General features: G+C 35.2%; 1 protein-coding gene across 5 annotated transcripts in view; it reads left to right on the top strand.

The window, feature by feature from the left end:
• The window catches only part of ULK4 (unc-51 like kinase 4), a 214,672-nt gene that overhangs the window by 114,509 nt on the left and 81,128 nt on the right, over positions 1 to 19,035 (top strand). For all 5 annotated transcript variants that reach the window (XR_015772489.1, XM_088055074.1, XM_088055085.1 and 2 more), the window contains one exon: positions 10,672 to 10,777. Coding sequence is in view for 4 of the 5 variants with exons in the window: in XM_088055074.1 (XP_087911200.1) it covers positions 10,672 to 10,777 (106 nt within the window). In the remaining variant the exon portion in view is untranslated. The remainder of the gene's footprint in view (positions 1 to 10,671; positions 10,778 to 19,035) is intronic.

Raw genomic sequence — 19,035 nt, 5'->3', positions numbered from 1 at the left:
GTTTTGTTTTTTATTATATTTCTTCTTATTGTTATTCTCTATTCTTTCCTTTTACAGTGCGATGACACATTGTGTGCCACCACACGTGGGCTTAAATTTATGTCTGGCCTGTAGTGTTATTAAATTTAGTTCTCAATATTTTATGCCTCTCTCTTAGCATCAAAATGCTACTTTGATCTAAAAATACCAACCCTTTTCAGGCTATGAATTCATATGAGAAAAAACTGCTCTTTGCTGGTAGACAGCTTGGGTAGAGCAGCAGAACCTTGCTGATTAGCTCAGCTGGTCAGAGCACCAAGGTTGTGGGGTTGAACCCCATTCACTTCAGAGTTGGACTTGATGATCCTTGTGGATCCTTTCCACCTCAGAATAGTCTGTGATTCTGTGGTCATGGCTCAGTTTGTTTTCAAGATTCCAGTCTGTTGTTTGGGGGAGGAAATATAGCGGTTATTTCAGTGTTCCATTATGTTATTCCAAGTAGGATGTGTGTTTCACTGAGAAAGGCTTCTTTTATTCAGGATGAGTTTTCTGCCCACAGTTGCATGGGAGGTAGAGGAGAAAGGCAGATCTCAGGGTAGCCAGTGTCATGTCAATCAGGAATGCTTTAGGGGAAGGGCCCATGTGCAGATCCAAGTTCAAAATCACCCTAGAGGAAACAGCTGACTCTGGGTTTCTGAAGCTCAAAATAAATATTTTGACTACTAAGCAAGATGTTTTACTAACATCTCTTGTCATCTCCTACTGAAGTTGCTTCAGTTTGTATATACTAAATTTCCCTTGTCGCAGAGCATACTGTTGATCTGGATTTCACTAAAAATGAGGAGAAATGAAAGAACTGAAGTCCTCTGCATTTCTTGTAAGATAGGGAACCACTGTGGAATACAGGTGGTGCGATAACCTAGAGAGTGTGTCACTGCACACTGGGAATGTTTGAAGTCTTAAACATTTAAGAAAGCTGAAAGTCTAGCCTCATTCTTGAACAGCATAGAGTCACAAGTCATTGATTTTTCAGCATTGCTAGAGTAGTTTCATTTGAATTTCGTATATCATAGGTGAAATACTTTATGAAAAAATGTGAATGCATGTATATTCATGTGTCTGTATACACATATTAAATGGATCCTGTCTTATAAATAGATGTAAGTTCTCATGTAATTATTTAGTGCCTGTTTACTACTGAAATGAGCTATATGAAGGACAAAAAATCTTCACTCTTTAGGGGGTTGAAGGCACTTTGTTACATTCTGAAGGCACTGGAATCTTCTGTGTTTCCGGGCAATAATTGCCTTAACATTGATGAAAATCAGGAAGATTTGATTTGAACCTATGCCCTACATATTGGTGAGAAGAATGTATCTCTGTCATTAAGTGGAATTTATTTTCGTAAACTATAACAATTTTCAAATCTATATTCTTGAAGTTGATTTCTTGAATCAGTATGTAGGTATTTAAATAGAAATGACTTGGGAAAAGAGATGGGGTGAGGCTACGAAGAAAACTATAATAAATTATTTGGAGATTGCCCTGGAAAGATGTACAAAAAGAAAAATGCTGTTCAATATATTCTTAATAATAGTAATAACAAAATGCAGTACAACTTCCTCTGTCTTTGAGAAAGAAGTAGGACTTGCTTAGAAGAGCCTCCTGTTTTGCTGAATGTAGCCATTTCTGATTCTGTCTTTGAACCATGTTAATCTCTGATGAAAATGGAATAAATCAAATGTGACATCATATTTAGTGGCAAGAGGTATACTTTTTTTCAAGTCATAGCATCTGATACTGTTTTGCGAATGCTTATGAGAAGCAGAATTAGTTTCCTTTCCTAGTATTCTTGTAGATGTGAGTTAAGCTTTTAAATTGTAAGTTGTGCCATTGTTCTTTGCAGTGTAGGAATTGACTTTAGAACAGGTGAGAGTTTTCAGAAGTGGTGCTTGGTTTGTGCCGGGCAAGTGCACAGAGTGTTTCAGGGAGTATCAGTGGGGTATCAGGTGACCCTGTAGTGCTGAGTGACTGTAACTTTTTCAAGCTGTCTATTGTCTGGCACTGTTGATATTGCCACCATGGAAGCAAGGCTCGGGCTAGTCCAAAATTCACTTTGCTGTATTCTTGTTTATATACTCAGTGGAGCAATTACTATTTTTTCTCTTTTCTTCATAGTTAAGTATTCTGAGAGGTGAGAACTAAATCAAAGAATCATAGAATAGTTTGTCTTGGAAGGAATCTTTAACTATCATCTAGTTCCAACTCCCCTGCCCCGAGCAGGGATGTCATTCACTAGACCAGTCTGCTCAAAGCCCTGTCCAGCCAGGCCTGGAACAGTTAGAAAAATGGGCAGCCATAACTTTTCTAGGAAACCTGTGCCAGTGTCTCGGCGTCCTTGCTGCCCATAGTTTCTTCCTTATATGCAATCTATATCTCTTACTTAGATCCCATCTTAAATTCACAAGAATAATAATCTATTAGCACATAAAAATTTATTATAAAATTCATATCGTAAGTAAATTTTGAAGTATAATAATTACTATTATTGCTATTCTTGTTAGTTGTCATTTCTTTCTCCATTTTACTTCTCTCTCATCAGTTCTCTTTCAGATGCTGTTCTATGGCTTAGCATCATCAGACTATTGCTGGCTAAGGGAACAGTTGTCTTTCAATATCAGTGAATTCCAATGGCTGGAAGATAAAATTCATGCAACTGATATTGCATTCATGCTGTTAGCATTTTATAGAGATAAAATGTGGACGTCACTTCATAAGTATGTTTCTGAAATGTATGTATGTGGAATATGACCTACTAAAGTGAACTCCATGTTCACTTTTTCTGGGGTCACAGGTACAGACAAAATAAGAATTAAACACAAAGCAGGAAGAAAATAAATAAAAGAATAAAAATCACAGTGTAATGAAAAAATGCTATTTCTGTCCCAGAACAACATAACCAACATACAGATGGCTTCTTTCGTTCTGGTGCCACAGGCATAGCTAATATAATATAGCAAAGCAACCTTTACTATAGAGTCTGGAAGCTACAGCAATATCATGGAAAAAATTTAGGCAAGGAGAAGGTACGGTCATTTAACCTTGAAATTCTCATTCTAGTCTCTAGAGTTATTTAGTTGTTCTTTTTAATTTTTCATCTTGACTATATACTGCTCTTTTTGGTAAACAGTAATAAAGCAAAATTATGTTAATCTTGCACAGAATTTAATTAGGGAATGGGGTTGGTGGCTTGTTTGTTGGACACCAGGTTAAGCTGATCAGCGGTTTATACGTCTGTGGGAGATTTCTGGATAACAGTAAATTTCCTTCCTCTTGTGTCTATGAGAGAAAGAGTGTTTCTAGTATTTACACAGAATAAGAAACTACTGCTCCTTCCAAATGTACCCAGACATGATTCTTAATACTAGACTAATTTACTTTTTCCTCTGAAAGCAGTGAAGCTTTTGATAGCTATATAAACACTGTATTTTTTGGCCTGGATTGTAAAAATACTTATGTCTGTAAATTGACATTAAGAGAGGTAGCAAATGCTTCAAGTCTCATTTAGCTTAAATATGTGTATCAAGTCCACTTAGACTCAGTAGAGTTTTAATCACTCTGGTGCACACACAGAGTTAGGACTACTCTGAATTCTAACCTTGCTCTGCTATCTTTGTTCAGTTCTGTTCAGACCACAGAATCCACCTCAGCTCCTTTTATTCTTGGAGTTCATATCCACAGCCTTGCATAAGAAGAAAACACATTCATCTTCAAGTTCTTGAATAAATGCCAAGATAACACTGTGATGCATGGGGTATGAAAGTGTGTTTGTGTAATACACATACTGTTTATCAAGAGCATTAACTTGAGAATAAAGATTATATACCACTAATTTATGGAAGAAGAAACTTTATAGAGATAGTTTGCCCATAAACTCCATTCCTGTAATTCGCAAAGATACTGTAACACACTAAAAATGTTTTTTGTTTTCTGGGTTTGTAAGTATTTAATAATATGATTATGGTAAAGATTTGCTAATGTCCATGGTCCTTAATTAACTGATCAAAAAAACCCCAAACCAACAAACCCAACACATACCTTAGTCTACAATGCATTCTACTTTTTTTCAGTGTTTAGTCATCTGGAAACAAAAATGCGAAAATGGAGGAGACACCAAATTCTGTAGTCTTCTGCAATGTCAAAAGGAAGAAACAAGACTAGTGATTTGAAAGTTGCTGTCATTCAAGTGTTGAATCAATCATGAATTGTCTTGTCATGATTATGGATATTAAGCACAGAAAAATAAGGCCAAATAAAATGTCCCTCTAATATTTCTTTAGAGTGCACGTGAATTTCACTACTAAGCAAACACCCTTATTGTTTAAGAGATAATATTTATTAAGTGAAACACCTCAAAAAACCACTTAATTCATTAGTAGACTTATTTAATAGTTTTTTTACACCTAATAAACAGTGTTTTGCAATGTAGAGTTTTCATTTGCAGCAATCAGTTCTTAATTTCTCTTGCCTTGACTGCTTAGTGTCCTAGTAGGAATATTGTTTGCTTAGAGCATAATTGCTTGTCTGTCTAAGGATAGAAACATGAAAGAAATGCCCTCTCTCTCAAGGGATAATAATGGTTGTGTTACTTTCCAGCATTTCTGCCAGTTTGTTCACTGAGGAATATTGTTAGTGCTCCCCTGTTTCCTGCCATGTGGTTTGGTGCCTTGGTATCAATTAACAGATGTAGCTACTCTAGGAGTCACTTGAGTGGGGAAAGGCTGGGAGATGAGTTTCCTAGGGCATCCATGCACAGTAGCATGTGCACTTTGAGCTGAGAAGATTGATAGCTGGTAGAGCCTGGTTATTGAGTATGCTGGTTTTCTAAATGCAAGTCTCTTGGGAACATGCAAAATTTCTATGAACAGGTGTCCGCAGATGAAATGTGCAGACTGACTTAAAAAAAAAAGATATGAAATATAAAGAGAATTTTCTAATGTCTTTCAGACTAGTAATCAGCTACTTAAATAATCCCTAAAATAAGTAATAATAATAGAAATTGAGGAATGATATATTCTGAAGGTGCCAAATATAATCAGACTATACCATTATTCTAGCAACAGAAGATTCAGCAGACATTTCCTTTTAATTTAACAACCCTTCATTGTTTTCAAGTTTAATGTAACTTGAATAAACTAATCAACTTTCTCTATTGCAATTACAGACTGAGTAAAAATGAATGTGTGGGAAAAAAACAGCGCTTGTCAAACTAAATAGTATTTTGAGGGTAGAAGGCATAAAGCAAGGAGTAAAGTCAAAAATATTGAACATGTAGATGTGTTTTTCCTACCACTTTTTGACAGCTTGAATATATCTCTCAACCCAACTAAACTATAGTAGAGAAAAGCATGCTTTCCTCATCCAGACAGGTTCAATTTCTCCATACTTCTTTGTCAGCCTGTGGCTTCTCATTCACCTTTTTCACCCACACCACTTAATTTTAAGGAAGTCTGTGAGTACAAAGAATAAAACATTCAATTTGAGATTAAGAGGGATAATAGATACTTTTTTTATCTATCCTTTTTACTTCCTTGTAACAGTATAGCTTTTCCTCTGTTGGTTTTTTTTTGGTCAGGTTTTTTTTTTTTTGGTTATGGAAAATGTCAGGAAAGGCTTTTCAATCCTGATCTTGCACACCTCAGCAGGCAGCAGAAACTGAGTCAGAATCAGTTTTTGATTTTAAATACTGCTTTAGCAACTAGTTAGCTATGGATTTGGGAGTAGGTTCTGAGGCAGAAGAAACAGCGATCCATTCCTTAACAGCTGATGATGAATTAATGAACACAGAGTGTAGGAGTTTTCTTGTGGTGGCAAATGTCTTTTGCATCAAAGCAAAGTCCATGTAGAAAAAAGATGTCCACTGATTGCTATCTGTCATTCTGAGTCCTTTAAGAAGTAGATTTTAATGAATGCTGGAAATGCAAGTCCAGTAAGTGAATATTTTGGTATGGTAATTTTTGGCATGATGTTTGATTGCAGCTCCCAAGTGACTTTGCAGTTCAAATGATTCACTGCTACTTGGGAGTCTCCAAAGCATCTACAGATTTATGAGTCTAAATATGAAGTTACTGATGTGGTGGTATCTTTTACTTGTAGAGTTTCATTGCTTCAGAGCATGCCACCATGAATTCTTCCAGAATACGGAATCTTCATTGATACCAGGAAGTTTATTTCTCCAGAGTGATGAATCTGTATTGATTTTTTTTTTTTCCATACTGTCTGTTCAGTTGTGTGCAAATTTTTCTTTTTAGGAAACATCTGTGTTTTTCACAATGAATAGTTCTCATCCTCAGGAAGCTAATTTGCTTGACTACTTCTTTCTAGGTAATGGGGAAATTTATTTTTATATGAAATTGCTTCTGAGTATCCTCTCTGTGAAGGAGCCTGACTCTGCATGAAAGAGGAGCCTACTCAGACTCCCTCTATTGACAGTAAAGAAAATTATCTGTGAGAGTGGAGTTCTTTCACTAAAGTTTTTAGGTGCAAAAGGATAAGCTTTGAGGTTTCATTGCTTCTAGAAATTTAGGTGCAATTTTGTAGAAAGAAGAAATGTTACCCTATGTTAAGAGCTGCTGCTGAGTTGCTTTGCAATTCATCTGTAAACAGTGAATGTAAGATTGTGAAATTTTGCATTGCTTGCTGCGGTGGGTATTAGAACAAAATCTAATACTAATTCTACTGCTTCCTGTTGGTTGATGCTTGACATTCTAGGTTTTTATGAATGGATTCCTTTTTCCTTAGTTAATCCTTCAAAATCTCTACTTTTCCCCTATACTCAACTGCCTTTGCCTAAGCACATATTGACTAAGAATGCAGATGCTCTTTATTTTTCAATATTCCAGCAGGAATTTCTGTGAAAGTTGCAAGACTTAAAATATTCATGTGTGAAGTGAATATGTCACTGTTGTGAAAAGCATGGTCATTCTAGAAATTGGCTGTCAGATTAGTAATTGCTCCTTTTTGTGTGACCATACCCAGAGGGAAATAGTTGAAAATACTAGTTCTGGTAGAGCTGTTTTTGAAAAAGTCCAATTTTTGAAAACCAGAGTAGCAAGGCATATGACTGTGCTTATTTCTGATTTAGATAATTAATAAGGAAAATAGTATTACCTTAATGTTAGAGACCCATATTTATATGTTTGCAGTTTGTGCACAGCTGGTCTTATGAATAAAAAGCCACAAAATGTTAAAGATTAAATTAACCAACTAGAAACTGGTTCAAAAGCAAAGTAATAGCAAATCAAAATAAGCTGGGTTGAATGAAATCTTAAATGATGTTCCTGTAAAGAGGTCCTTGTTAACATCAATGTTTTAGTTTATTTCATCTCAACTATACCATGATAAAGAATCTTCAGATAAGAATGGCATCTTTTAATAAATATAACTTGAATATAGTTCATTTCTATAATTTTCTTCTTCCAATGGACTTAGTGTTTGAAAACAATCAAGCCTCTATCTTCTTATGTCTCCTAACTTACCTGTGTTCATTGATCATATATAAGCTTGAGAAGGAGAGTTAAATTTTAAAATGATTTATTTATTTAAAATTATTTAAAATTTTAAATGATTAAATTTTAATCACTCTGATTATATTGAATGAGCAGAAGTACTGTGGTATGTAGTATAAGATTTAATTGCAGCATATCTGTAAACATAACATTTAGGGCTTTCTCTTCTGGGTTTTTACATGCATAAGTAGGAGACATGTATGTGAAGTCTCCCAAATTGCAAACCTCTTATCACAAGTGCAATCTCTTTCGTTATCTAAAATGTAATTAAAGTACTGTAGTTTGCCTAGTACTGTTCTAAGTTCTAATCCCCTCAAAGATAAAGTCAGCTTTAGCCATAGTATCTTGCCAAGATTCCTGCTCCCTCTTTGCTAATTCACACTCTTTTACCTAACTAGTTTAAATAAATACTTCAACTGATTTCTTTTGTGATAGTACAACCCTTCAAAATTAGAATGAAAAGTTTAATGGCCTAAATACAGTTCAGTCCTGTTTGAAAAGCTTGATTTATCTTCTGTGGTTTCTTTTTTTTAATACTAGTATTTCCTTGTTATGCCCTTGGTATTTCATAGCTGTCCTTTTTAAGCACTGGAGCAATTAGTTCTGAGAAGGCTGATTCTTCAGGGTCCAGTGCGTTCCTGCCTTTCATTTGCCGAAGCTGTACATTTTAATGAACTTGTTTCATCTGTGTTGCCAAACACTAGAATTTTACTGCTTCAATTCTAATTATCTCTGCTGGCAAATGCTATGTTTTATTAAAGCTGTCAAGTGCACTGTTCGTTAAATGTCCACAGTCAGTGGTGCTGTGCACACAAATTAGATCAGCTTTACTCCTTGATAGATTATGAAGTTAAATATTTTTATATAAACCTCTAAAATTAAGTCTAATGGCAATCAGTGATGGCTTAGATAAGTAAAACATACCTGTAGCTTCTTGGAACCTAATATCTTGTCAAAACCCATCATGGAACATACATTAAATCACTAGTCATACAGCTGAGTACACCATTTGCATTATTATTTAATTCATTAAGATACGATTTTCCTTCCTTAAGATATCTACATTGCATCTTGAATTATAATTTATCTGTATTTAGGGTAAGATAAATTTTGCTATTAGTGCTTTGATATAAGTGAAAACATCAATGCTGGTCATTCAGCAGATGGTTGCAAAGAACAATTGCTGTCCATTAAAAGCAAAAATAGCTTCACTGAAATGGTGCTAACCTGGTGAATGTGAAAGATTTTTACCATAAACAGCTTACAGCTTCTCTTCTAATTGCATATCTGAAAGGGGAATTTTACTAGAAGGTGTTTACTTCAAATATATGAAGCAGTAATAGAAATATTGTAATTGCAAAAAAAATATTTGAGTCAGCTCTCATTTTGATATTTGAGGATTCTTTTTGCTGTTGTTAATTTTATGTTCTCAGTGTAGGTATCATTACCCTCAGTAGTGGAACCAGTCATTCTTGCTATTTAATGTGGTTTTCTAGGTATTCTTTAAGATAATTAAGACCATATTGTGGTTATAGACTACCAGAAAAATACATTTTTTATCTTTTGAAAATAATATTTTTCTTATCCTTCAGCTATCTGTAGGAAAATATCTTCAAATTTATTTTTAGTAGCATGGCCTTATGGTATCTGTTTTCTGTATTGGTTACCTTACCTTTGAGGAATCTGGTGTTTATACTTCCCAACTTTGCTTTTGAATTTATCAGGCTGTATTTCAAACCTTTAGAGGAACAGATATTTATTGTGTTCTTTATGGAAATCATAAATAACATCTCAAAATGCTATATAAAGTAAATAGAATTTAAGAGCTCTTGGATATATATTTTTAAGGCTTGGGTAGGAAATTACAGTCCTTCAAAAGGCTGTGAGGCACTTTTCCTTGTCTCTTCTCCTTATGACCTATTTTTTGGGCACTTTATTATGAATAGAAAATTTACATAATGTGAAGTTGAGTATGTTTATGTATTTAATTTTCTGTTAATATATTATACCATAACATATGTATTTAATGGTATTTGTAGGAAATAATGCATTTTATTTTTTTAGTGCAGAAACAGAAAATGTTCCTTTGACTGTATTCAAGAGCTGAAGTGATTTTTGCCATTTGAAATGCTTAGCTTCAGACAAGTTTCATCATGTTCAACTTGAAATTTTTTCCAAATTGCCTACTGTCAGACAGGAGATGGACCCTAATAAATGGTGTATTCTGTGGCAGTAAACTAGTTGAGCAATACCAATTTTTCTTAGTTGTTATTTTCACTTTAGATGTATGTATCTATCTGGCTTTGAGTCTGAAAATTGGAGAAAATATTTCCTGAACTTCTAGGGAGATCTGAAAAGTACTCAGGATTATATTTGCATCTAAACTCATATTTTTCAAGGGTTATCCTATTTTGGCTTCTTGGTAGTTATCTGAGTTATTACTGTCCCTAGTGTGTATGTAAATTCATATTGGTTGCACTGCCTTATCCACACTTTTCAGCCTGAGTGTGCAAGTGTGGTGAATATAACAGAAGAAAATAAATTTATTTATAAACCTTGCTGCCTTCCTCTTTTCAGTGTAGTCTCAACAATTGTGAAAAATCACTGAAGCAATCATTACACATAAGAAAGACATTAAAAAGTGATGCAATTCAATACAGTCAGAGGTCTTTAATGTGTCTGTGAAATTATAAATATATACAAGGGAAAAAAGATAGACTTATGGTGGGGTTATCAACCTGAGACTGAAAAGAATAACAATAATGCCATTAATAAAGGACATATCATACAAAGGGAAATATTTCTGGTTCTGAATATAGAGATATTAGGTTGATAAAGCTCTATGCCATTTTAAAAAGTCCGAACATTTTAGACCTAGATAAGAATTGTTCTCATTTAAAAGAACATAGGAGAAATTTTGGTCTAAGGTTAAGGTTATAGATCAGGGTCCCTGAAACTGATGTTATCTACTAAGATATTTGACTGGTTTTTATTTTAAATGTTGAATTTTAAGGGATTGAGAAAGTACTGCTTTTGTATTGTCACATTTTTTAAGGTAATAGTCTTCTAACCTTGCAAAAGAAGTACTAGATTTGTTTTTTACTGTTTTGTTTTGTTTTTGCAGAGATACCGGGACAGTATATTTGGGAATACAATGCAAACTGTAATTGCCTTACTGAATAATATTGTTGCTAACAAAAGTATGAACATGATGATACTCTTTGAAGAAGGTATGTCATCTTTATTCTCCTTTATTCTCAGATGTTTCCCAGTCTGTAGTATCTGGCACTGTGTGAAACTAAACTATTTATGTAGATTTCGTAGTGGTTGTTAGATAATTGCATTATAACTGATGTCCTCTTCATCACTTCCTCTTCCTTCCTTACCGATTTGATTACAAATTTAACTTTTAGAAAGTTGTTCTCCCAAGAAAATGTGCTTACAAAAGAATTACTGACTGCAAATTACATTATGCCTGTGAAGAATGCCTTGGGAAGGAAAGCGTGGGCTAGAGTTCTGACCATAACAGTGCAGAGTGTAGAGAGACTTCTGTAAAGTCTTCCTTTTCTTACTGGTTAAACCTGTGAAAGGATAAGTTATACAATATTTGTATTTTAAGAAACTTTTAAGAAATATCTTCTGTTCCAGTCCAATGATGTAGACTAATGGGGTGGAACCCAAACTGACTATGAAGTCTTAGTCTACAAAGCATTGCATGTCTTCATGAAATGCTTACCACCTAAGCTGGGTAATAAAACACTGGCACAAGTTGTCTGGAGTGTGGTTGGATACCCCATCCTTGAGAGTGTTCAAGGTCAGGTTGGATGGGGCTCTGAGTAGCCTGATCTAGTTGAAGATGTCCCTGCTCATTTCAAGAGGTTTGGACTAGATGACCTTTAAAGGTCCTGTCCAACCCAAAGTGTTCTATGATTCCATGATTCATTTCACCGTGTTTTATTATCTAAGCTCCTTTTATTTAGAAATTGGTTCTGAAGAAAAAGTTTCTACTACTGAAAATCGATATAAATTACAAACTTGTTTAGAGACATATATTTTGATAGCATTCCTTCTGTTTACCATGAATGTGTGAGTGACGTCTAGCAGTACAGGTGTGTGCTACCTTTTGTACTATTTGTTGGTACACGCATGTACCAGCCTATGAGTCCTTCAAGACAGGTAGTAGGAATCATGTCCTCATTTTCATAATTACCATAGTAGTTAAAAAACTGACCCAGAAAGCAAGAGAGCTGAATTCCTGAACTTTTTTAGTCTTAAGGGATTGAATGGACAATGCCATTATTCAGGAGACAAACTGGGATTTGACATTAGTGCTAACAACATGTTCCTCTCCTCTGTTGCAAACAGATCCACTCTGAAGTTAGTGGTGTATTAGTGGAGAACAGAGCCAGGAAACAAACAAACAAAAAAAAGAATAGAATAGTATGACTAATTGGGAAAGAGCTGGTTCATAGGATTTCTGATGCTTTGGTTATTTCTCACCAAACTGCCTACCACTGTTAGAACCGCTTGGGGTTTCTAAGGATTTAGATGTATGTGCTGCTTTTACTATCTTTAGGCATATCTGCGCTCTCAGGCAAAATCCTAAGTTGGAATTGACCTGAATTGCAGCAGGGTAAGTTGTTAAAACTGCACAATGCAAAGAAGTTTGTTCAAGTCCCACAAGCACTGTAACCACATAATTGTCATGCCTTACTTGAAATAATACACTCTGCCTTTCTGTGTGGCAAATTATGTGCAAAACTGTTTAACAGCATGGCAGAAATGCCTCCATTCCCTAAATATCTCTTCTTTATTGTCCTAGAGAGCAAATTCCTGTGTGCTTTTTATGCTGCTGGTAGTATGTCTGTGCTCTTTCACTTCTTGTCTGCTCCAAAAATAAAACACATCTCTTCAGTCATGCTAGTTTCCAAATAAAGGAAGCAGGGTAGAAATAAAGTATTTTTCTTCTGATTAGTTAACACTAACTTGGGCTCACTGAACTACAGCAAGCACACTAGAGAAAGCAGCACAGCAGCCAAAAATAATTTATCTCAAGTCAAATGTCCCCATCTTCTCTCATCCATTTTCCCCACTGGCTAATCTTCAGAGTACTGGAAACTTGGATTTTGGCCAGTGCTTTATTGATTTAGGATCTAATTGTCAAGTAAAGAACTTCTAAAATTTGGTTTGCCAAGGATGTTATGAGAGTATTGATCTTGTAATTGCAGACTGTTAGATTTTCTTTGAATTAAAAGGGGAGAGAAGTTATTCTGTGCGAACTGGAGGGCTTTATATCCTTGGCGTTACCATCTGTAAGTATATAGTGTTCACATCAGGAAAATGCCATAAACTACTGCTGCCATATCTTTGGCATTTAACTTCTCATTTTTGAATGACTTCTGTGTGATGGGGAAGAATGCAATCTAGTAAAATTAAAACTGAGCTTCCTCTTGCAGAAAAATATCCTGAAGTCCAAGTAGAAAACTGAACATGAGTCAGCAGTGTGCATTTACAGCCATCAAGGAAAAAGAGAGCTGTGATGAGAAAGAAAAACTGGAAGGTTGAGGAAAGTGATTATTCTCCTGTATTCACTGTAGTGTCTAGTTTTGAGCTCCAAACTATAAGAAAGACATTGACAAGCAGGAGAAAATCCAAGGGGCGACCAAGGGCAACCAAGATGTTTAGGAGAGTAGATCACATGATGTGTGTATTTTCAGACTCTGCCTGTACTATTATATGAATGGATTCCTTCCCAAGTGCAGAGCTTTGTATTTGCCTTTGTTAAACTTTAAAAGGTTTCTGGCAGCCCTTTTTTTTTTGAGCTCTTGAGCTTCTTGAGCTCTTTCGAATCCATCAATCCTTCATTACATTAGCTGCTTTCTTCATTTCAATGTCATCTGTAAACTTGCTGAACATGCATGTTAATACACCCTATTAACACTGTGTCTGTGCTGTTAATGAAGGTATTCAACATTCATGAGCTATTCTCCTATGTTTAAAAAAAAAAGTCTGAACACAGAGTATTATGGGTCATCAATTTCCCTTATTTCCCTGTTACAGTGTGATAATTAATTCATGTATATACTGAGCTTTAGAAATTAAAAACCATAGATACTTGCTGAACATTAGAAGGAACTCAGGTTAGGTGGTCAGTCCTGTCAAGATTTTTGTATCTAAGAGTCAAGACATTAGCAATGAAGATTTCTTTCTGATTTTGTTCATGCCTTTTGTCAGCTGCAAAGAAGCTGTATTTTTGCAGACAGATAATTTAGACACCCATGGCTGTTTCTTTTTGTGCCAGTTAGCCTTCAAAACTCAGAACTTGCTCAAAGGAGTTGTATGAAGTGATAGATTTATTTTTTTAAAGGACTGTAGCTTACATGTTTAACTTTCCCCTTTCTCAAGAAAATCTTGCATGATGGCCCTTTCTGCATTACTACTTTTGTGATTTCCTGCTATTAAAAATTATATGGTTGTGTATTTCAGCAACTTTCATAGAAGGTGGATTGCCCATTATTAATTTCTCTCTTCCCTGAACTGTGTCCTTTTGTGTTACAATACATCAGACATGTACTGATAATCACTTAAAATGTTTAAAGGTGAAATGGAGAATAACATATGCAACTGAAGTCACAGAGGGAATTTAAAATGGCCTGTACTTGTGTTATCAGCTATTAAACAATTGTTCTGTTAACATTAATGACAATTTCCACTTAATAATCAGCCGGGAATAATATGATTCAGTTTAATTACCGAGAATGGTATTCAATAAGGAGACTAGGATTAATATGGGGCCCCTTGTGAATAGTTAAGGAAAGATATTAAAAAGCCAAGACAATTGTGGTCATTTTCAGCATGGTTTTCTAAGAGAGTGACACTTACCCTCTCTTCCTCTGTCTTGGCTTCTGCCTGCTAGTCTTTCTTTCCTCCCTTCCCCATCTTTTGGTATCAGACAATTTTAAGTTAAGTTCACTTGAGAGAGCACAGAGGTCCAAATATACAAAAAATGTATTCAATATATAATATCAGTATCTGATGACAGAGACACAAGTTAATGCCATAATTTAGGGAAAGACAAAAGGCTTACCAATTAAATATTCTTCACCAGTATATATCAAATAGAATAATGCTATATATGACATGTACATTACATGTCATGCTTTTACATTACATACTGTAGAGATCTATTAATTAATACATCTCCATGGCTTTTTCAGTATTCACTTCCTGTTTTCTTTCTAGGATGCTTGCAGTCTCCATTTTAGGTTTGTAACCACTGAATTTAATGGTGTGTTGGTCAATGCTTGAGGAGGGTACCCATGAAATGATCCCACAAGCTCGATCAGTGCATGGAAGCCACTCATACCGGAGGGCATGCTTATAGTTGGGTGATGAAGGAAAAAGCAGCACTAAGGTTTCAGAAAAAGGGACAGGGAGTCATCAGTGAGGAGGATGGTGACTTAACTGCCATGGAGATAGGCAGAGATACAGGATGCAGATCTGTACGAAGATAGGTGTTGTTCGTTCTATTGGTCGTGAAACAACCAGCTATACATTACTCTGTGCCAATCATATTGAAAGGGTTGATGTTTGTTGACTAAAATGAAAACCCTGCTCTAGATGCTAAAATGATGAGTTCCTAAGTAGATGTTGTAACAGTACAGTGGCTGTTTCTATGGACAGGCACTAGAGCAGTCCACTGAAAAGACATATTGTCTCTCTTAGATACATGTCTAGTGATAAGCACTGACAAATTTAGATAAAGACAAACCATGAAGTCAGGGTTGGCTGCTTGGTAAGTGGGTGGTGTGAGTGTGCAAGGCTGCTTCATTATGTGGATGTGATGATTAATAAATTGCCAAGTGCACCACAGCACTTAATGTAGTGAAATTCTTGTACTCAAGTACAATTCACAGATATATAAACTTTTTCTTTTGCTTTCACTTGAGTCTCTTTGTTGCTTTTCTTTCTTTACTCATGATTTTTGGGGGGGCTTTTGGTTTGTTTTTCACATAGTTTGTACAAGTTAAAAACAGAAAAAGCTGAATTATTGTCTAGTTAGCAGTGCTTTCCAACTCAGAGAATGGTTTCTCCATGGGTAATTTTCAAAGGCGAGAAATGCCTTCAATCTAATGGTTGCATCATTTTGTTTATAGGAAGAGTTTGGGTATATCATTTTATATTGGAGAGAAATATCTTTCAAAGACTTTGCTTCACAAGGATCTTCATTCTGATGAAATGAACAAAACATCTTGTTGGAAAATAAATCTTATAGGCTGCAGTGGATAACTTCTAATAGTCTGTCTGCAGCTATTTATTCCTGATAATGCATTAGTTTTACTACATTTATATAAAAAGCTGTTTTCAGCACATTTAAAAAGTAATTCCAAATTTCCACTGCTATTCGAAGCTTATCTAGTAAACTGTTTTCAGCCCAGTATTACTTATGAATGAGTTTACATTTTTAGCTTCTCTGAATCCCATTATACTCTATAAATCAGTCACTAATTTTTTTGATGATGGTCATGTAAGGAGATGATTTATAGATCAAGTTCAATACACTCATGCTGAATTGAATTACCTTTCCCAGACTGCTGAGTATCTTGTGCTTGGTCACGATACTGAAGTAACTACCACTAGTAGTATAAGCAGAGATGTTTGTCTGAATGTTAAAAAGAAGTTTCCATTCTATGGTAGAGCAAATCCTAAACTTTATGTCTTAATGATATTGACTCTCAGAAACTAAAGTAAAAAGGGACATAATAGGGTTTAGAACAATAAAAATAGTCTTTGAGTAGTGTGAAAATGTGACCACTATTAGTAGTCCATGGTACTTTAAGCAGTTTGTTCCTAAGGAAGGACGTTTGGAGGAAGTGTAAAATGTCAGCGACAGCAGTCAAAATATTCAATATCATACTAAGAAAGCATGCTAGGTGGTAAAAGCAGGGACAGTTATTAAAAAGCACAGATCTGCAATAAAGTTTGTAGTCAGATAATCATAACTCATTTGCACTTCATGAAAGATCAGCTTTCATGGCTGAAGTATCCTTATTCATCTTGTGGTCCACTGCTTTGACTTTTCATCAAATGTCAAGAGATTAATTAGATTTCAAATATCTTTGTGTGTTGTATTCTTAAAGTCTATTGAATACTGCATATCCAAAAAATGACACTCATGAGACAAACATCCAACTTCAACCTTTTCCTTGAGGAAAAAAAAAAAAAAAAAAAGAAAAATAAAAGGAAAAAAAAAAGTCTTTTAAATACACATATCTTTACAAAGCAATAGTTATTACTACCATAATGATGACTATGAATTCTGAGCTCTCTAGATAGGCCCCAAACATTTCTAACTTACCTAAACCTTAGGAGAATATTCTTCTACCTCTCACTTCCTCAGAGATAATTAGATTTCAGCTTCAGTCTCCAAAAGATATTTGCCCATGGTGCCCATAGCACACTTTTTTGAAACAGTTTGTAACTTCCTAGCCAGCTCTCTCGTTACATGCTACATCACCAATGTTCATGAAATTAGGCAGTAGATTGCAGTAAGTTGACAACCCAGATATTCCTCCCTGCTGCACCCACCTATGCAGTAGTCTGAACTATAGTGCACACTGAGAAGGCATTGGTGTGTCATTACATGTGACAAACATTTTAGGGGTAAAATTGAGTTTTTGGAGTGGCTGGCTTCAAAGTTGTAGCATTTTCTTCTAAAGTGGGAGAGTTTAGCTGTCTCTTAAGATGGCAATCAAGAAGAGGAACATGGATTAGTCATACAGGAGTCTGCTTGCAAGGGAAAGGCAGTACTTATAAAATTCTATAAAATACATTGCTTAAACTAATATGCTCTTTAGAAAAAGTAACAAAAAATAAAACTCACAGACTTCGTCTGTTAAGAAATCAGACACACATTCAGACTGGTTCTGAAGTAATTTGCTCATTCCTTACTAGCTTCTATTTTTTCCTAGGAGTCTCCTTCAGAAGCTTTAATGTTTTTACAATATAAAAGTATTTGTTTAGTGACTGAAGATAGAAAAGGTGTTTTATAGCAGTGCTTTATATCTGCTTACTGTAAAACTTAGTTCATATGCAATTTATTGTGATTCCAAATAGAGTGGCAGAGAGAGTAAGTCAGGGAAATCAATATGAGTGAGAACCTGAAAGCATTTTTTCTGTATTTAGTCGATGTTTAGAAACAAAATGTTCTTAATTAAATGATAAGAAATAATTTTAAAATACAAAAAATAAATGTATCATCTTGTCTGAGTAGTTCCAGATGTTGTTTCTGTATCAAATGGATGTGAGAGAGACAGTCCCTTGCTTAGGGGTACACCTTGTGTACACCACTGCCATGCAGAGCCTTTTACAGCTCCTTTCACAGTACTGTAGTATTTTGTTTAGCTCTTGAGTACAGAAGTGTGTCTATGAACATCTAAAGATAGTAGTCCTGTGTTGTGTGTCTTGTGTTCACTTGAGTTGCAGTTTATATGAGAAGTCAATCATAGTTGAGCCTGAAGAAGTTTCTTCTGTAATGTTTCAAAGCTCAGAATGGTTTTTAGCAGTATTGACATATTTTTCTGACCCAAAATGCCAATCACTCAGGTGGAAGTGTGTTACACCACATAGGTAAACTTAGAAGCCTAGTATCATAAAAGATACGTGGGGATCATGTCAAAATAGCATAGTAGTAGTGAAGTCTTTGAGGAAAAAATAACCTGTGTCATCCTGTGGTATTTATCAATGCAGCCATCTGAAAAGGATGAAAATAGAAATGGTAATTGCTGTGAGGAACACTTATGGCATTCATGTAGAACCAAGCCTCTTGTTGAGAATCATATCCATAAGGCACAAAATGTCACAGCATGCTTGCTAGAACATCAAAGGATAAAATAAGTGAATAAGGGCTCAACAGGTTGTTACATCTTGTCTCTCTAGGGCTGTACTGTAAAAGAGAACGGGCGTTTCTATGGCTGGAGTAGGTCCTGATGCTGTCTGTCCCTGTGGCCAGCCAAGCATATCAACTTATAGTGTAGCTGGCTGCTTGAACTATGTGTCTCATTTTAACACCTAATTGATAGAAAAGAACAGAATAATAATGAAAAGTATTTAAAATCCTATCATTCCATTGTATTCTAGTCCAGGAGGCTATTTGCAGACATCTGATGGTACAACTGATCTGCTTAGTTTAATGGTGGGACATAATTCAATAAATATAGCAATTTTGAAGCCTAGACTGTCTTTAAATTTCTAAGATGCCAACCATAATAGATATTTTCTGTACCTATCCAATACCTAGACAAATTTAAGATTTAAGGTTTTGGCAGAGTGAGTACTCTGATTGGTACTACTTGGAGGAAGAAACCTAAACTGAAAAAGTAAAATTTTTTATTAAAATGAAAGGCATAGATTTCCCATCAGGTTGAGGTTGTGGGTATCCAAAGGTTTCCTGAAGACAAACTCAGGACTGTCTTCAGTCTTCAAAGCA

The sequence above is a fragment of the Pseudopodoces humilis genome, chromosome 1 (assembly GCF_049639895.1).
Source record: "Pseudopodoces humilis isolate 2021_Gansu_Grassland_sample_001 chromosome 1, ASM4963989v1, whole genome shotgun sequence".
In the NCBI taxonomy this organism is placed as follows: Eukaryota; Metazoa; Chordata; class Aves; order Passeriformes; family Paridae; genus Pseudopodoces; species Pseudopodoces humilis.
The sequence above is the reverse complement of the archived record's forward strand: the minus strand, read 5'-3'. Positions and strand labels throughout refer to the sequence as shown.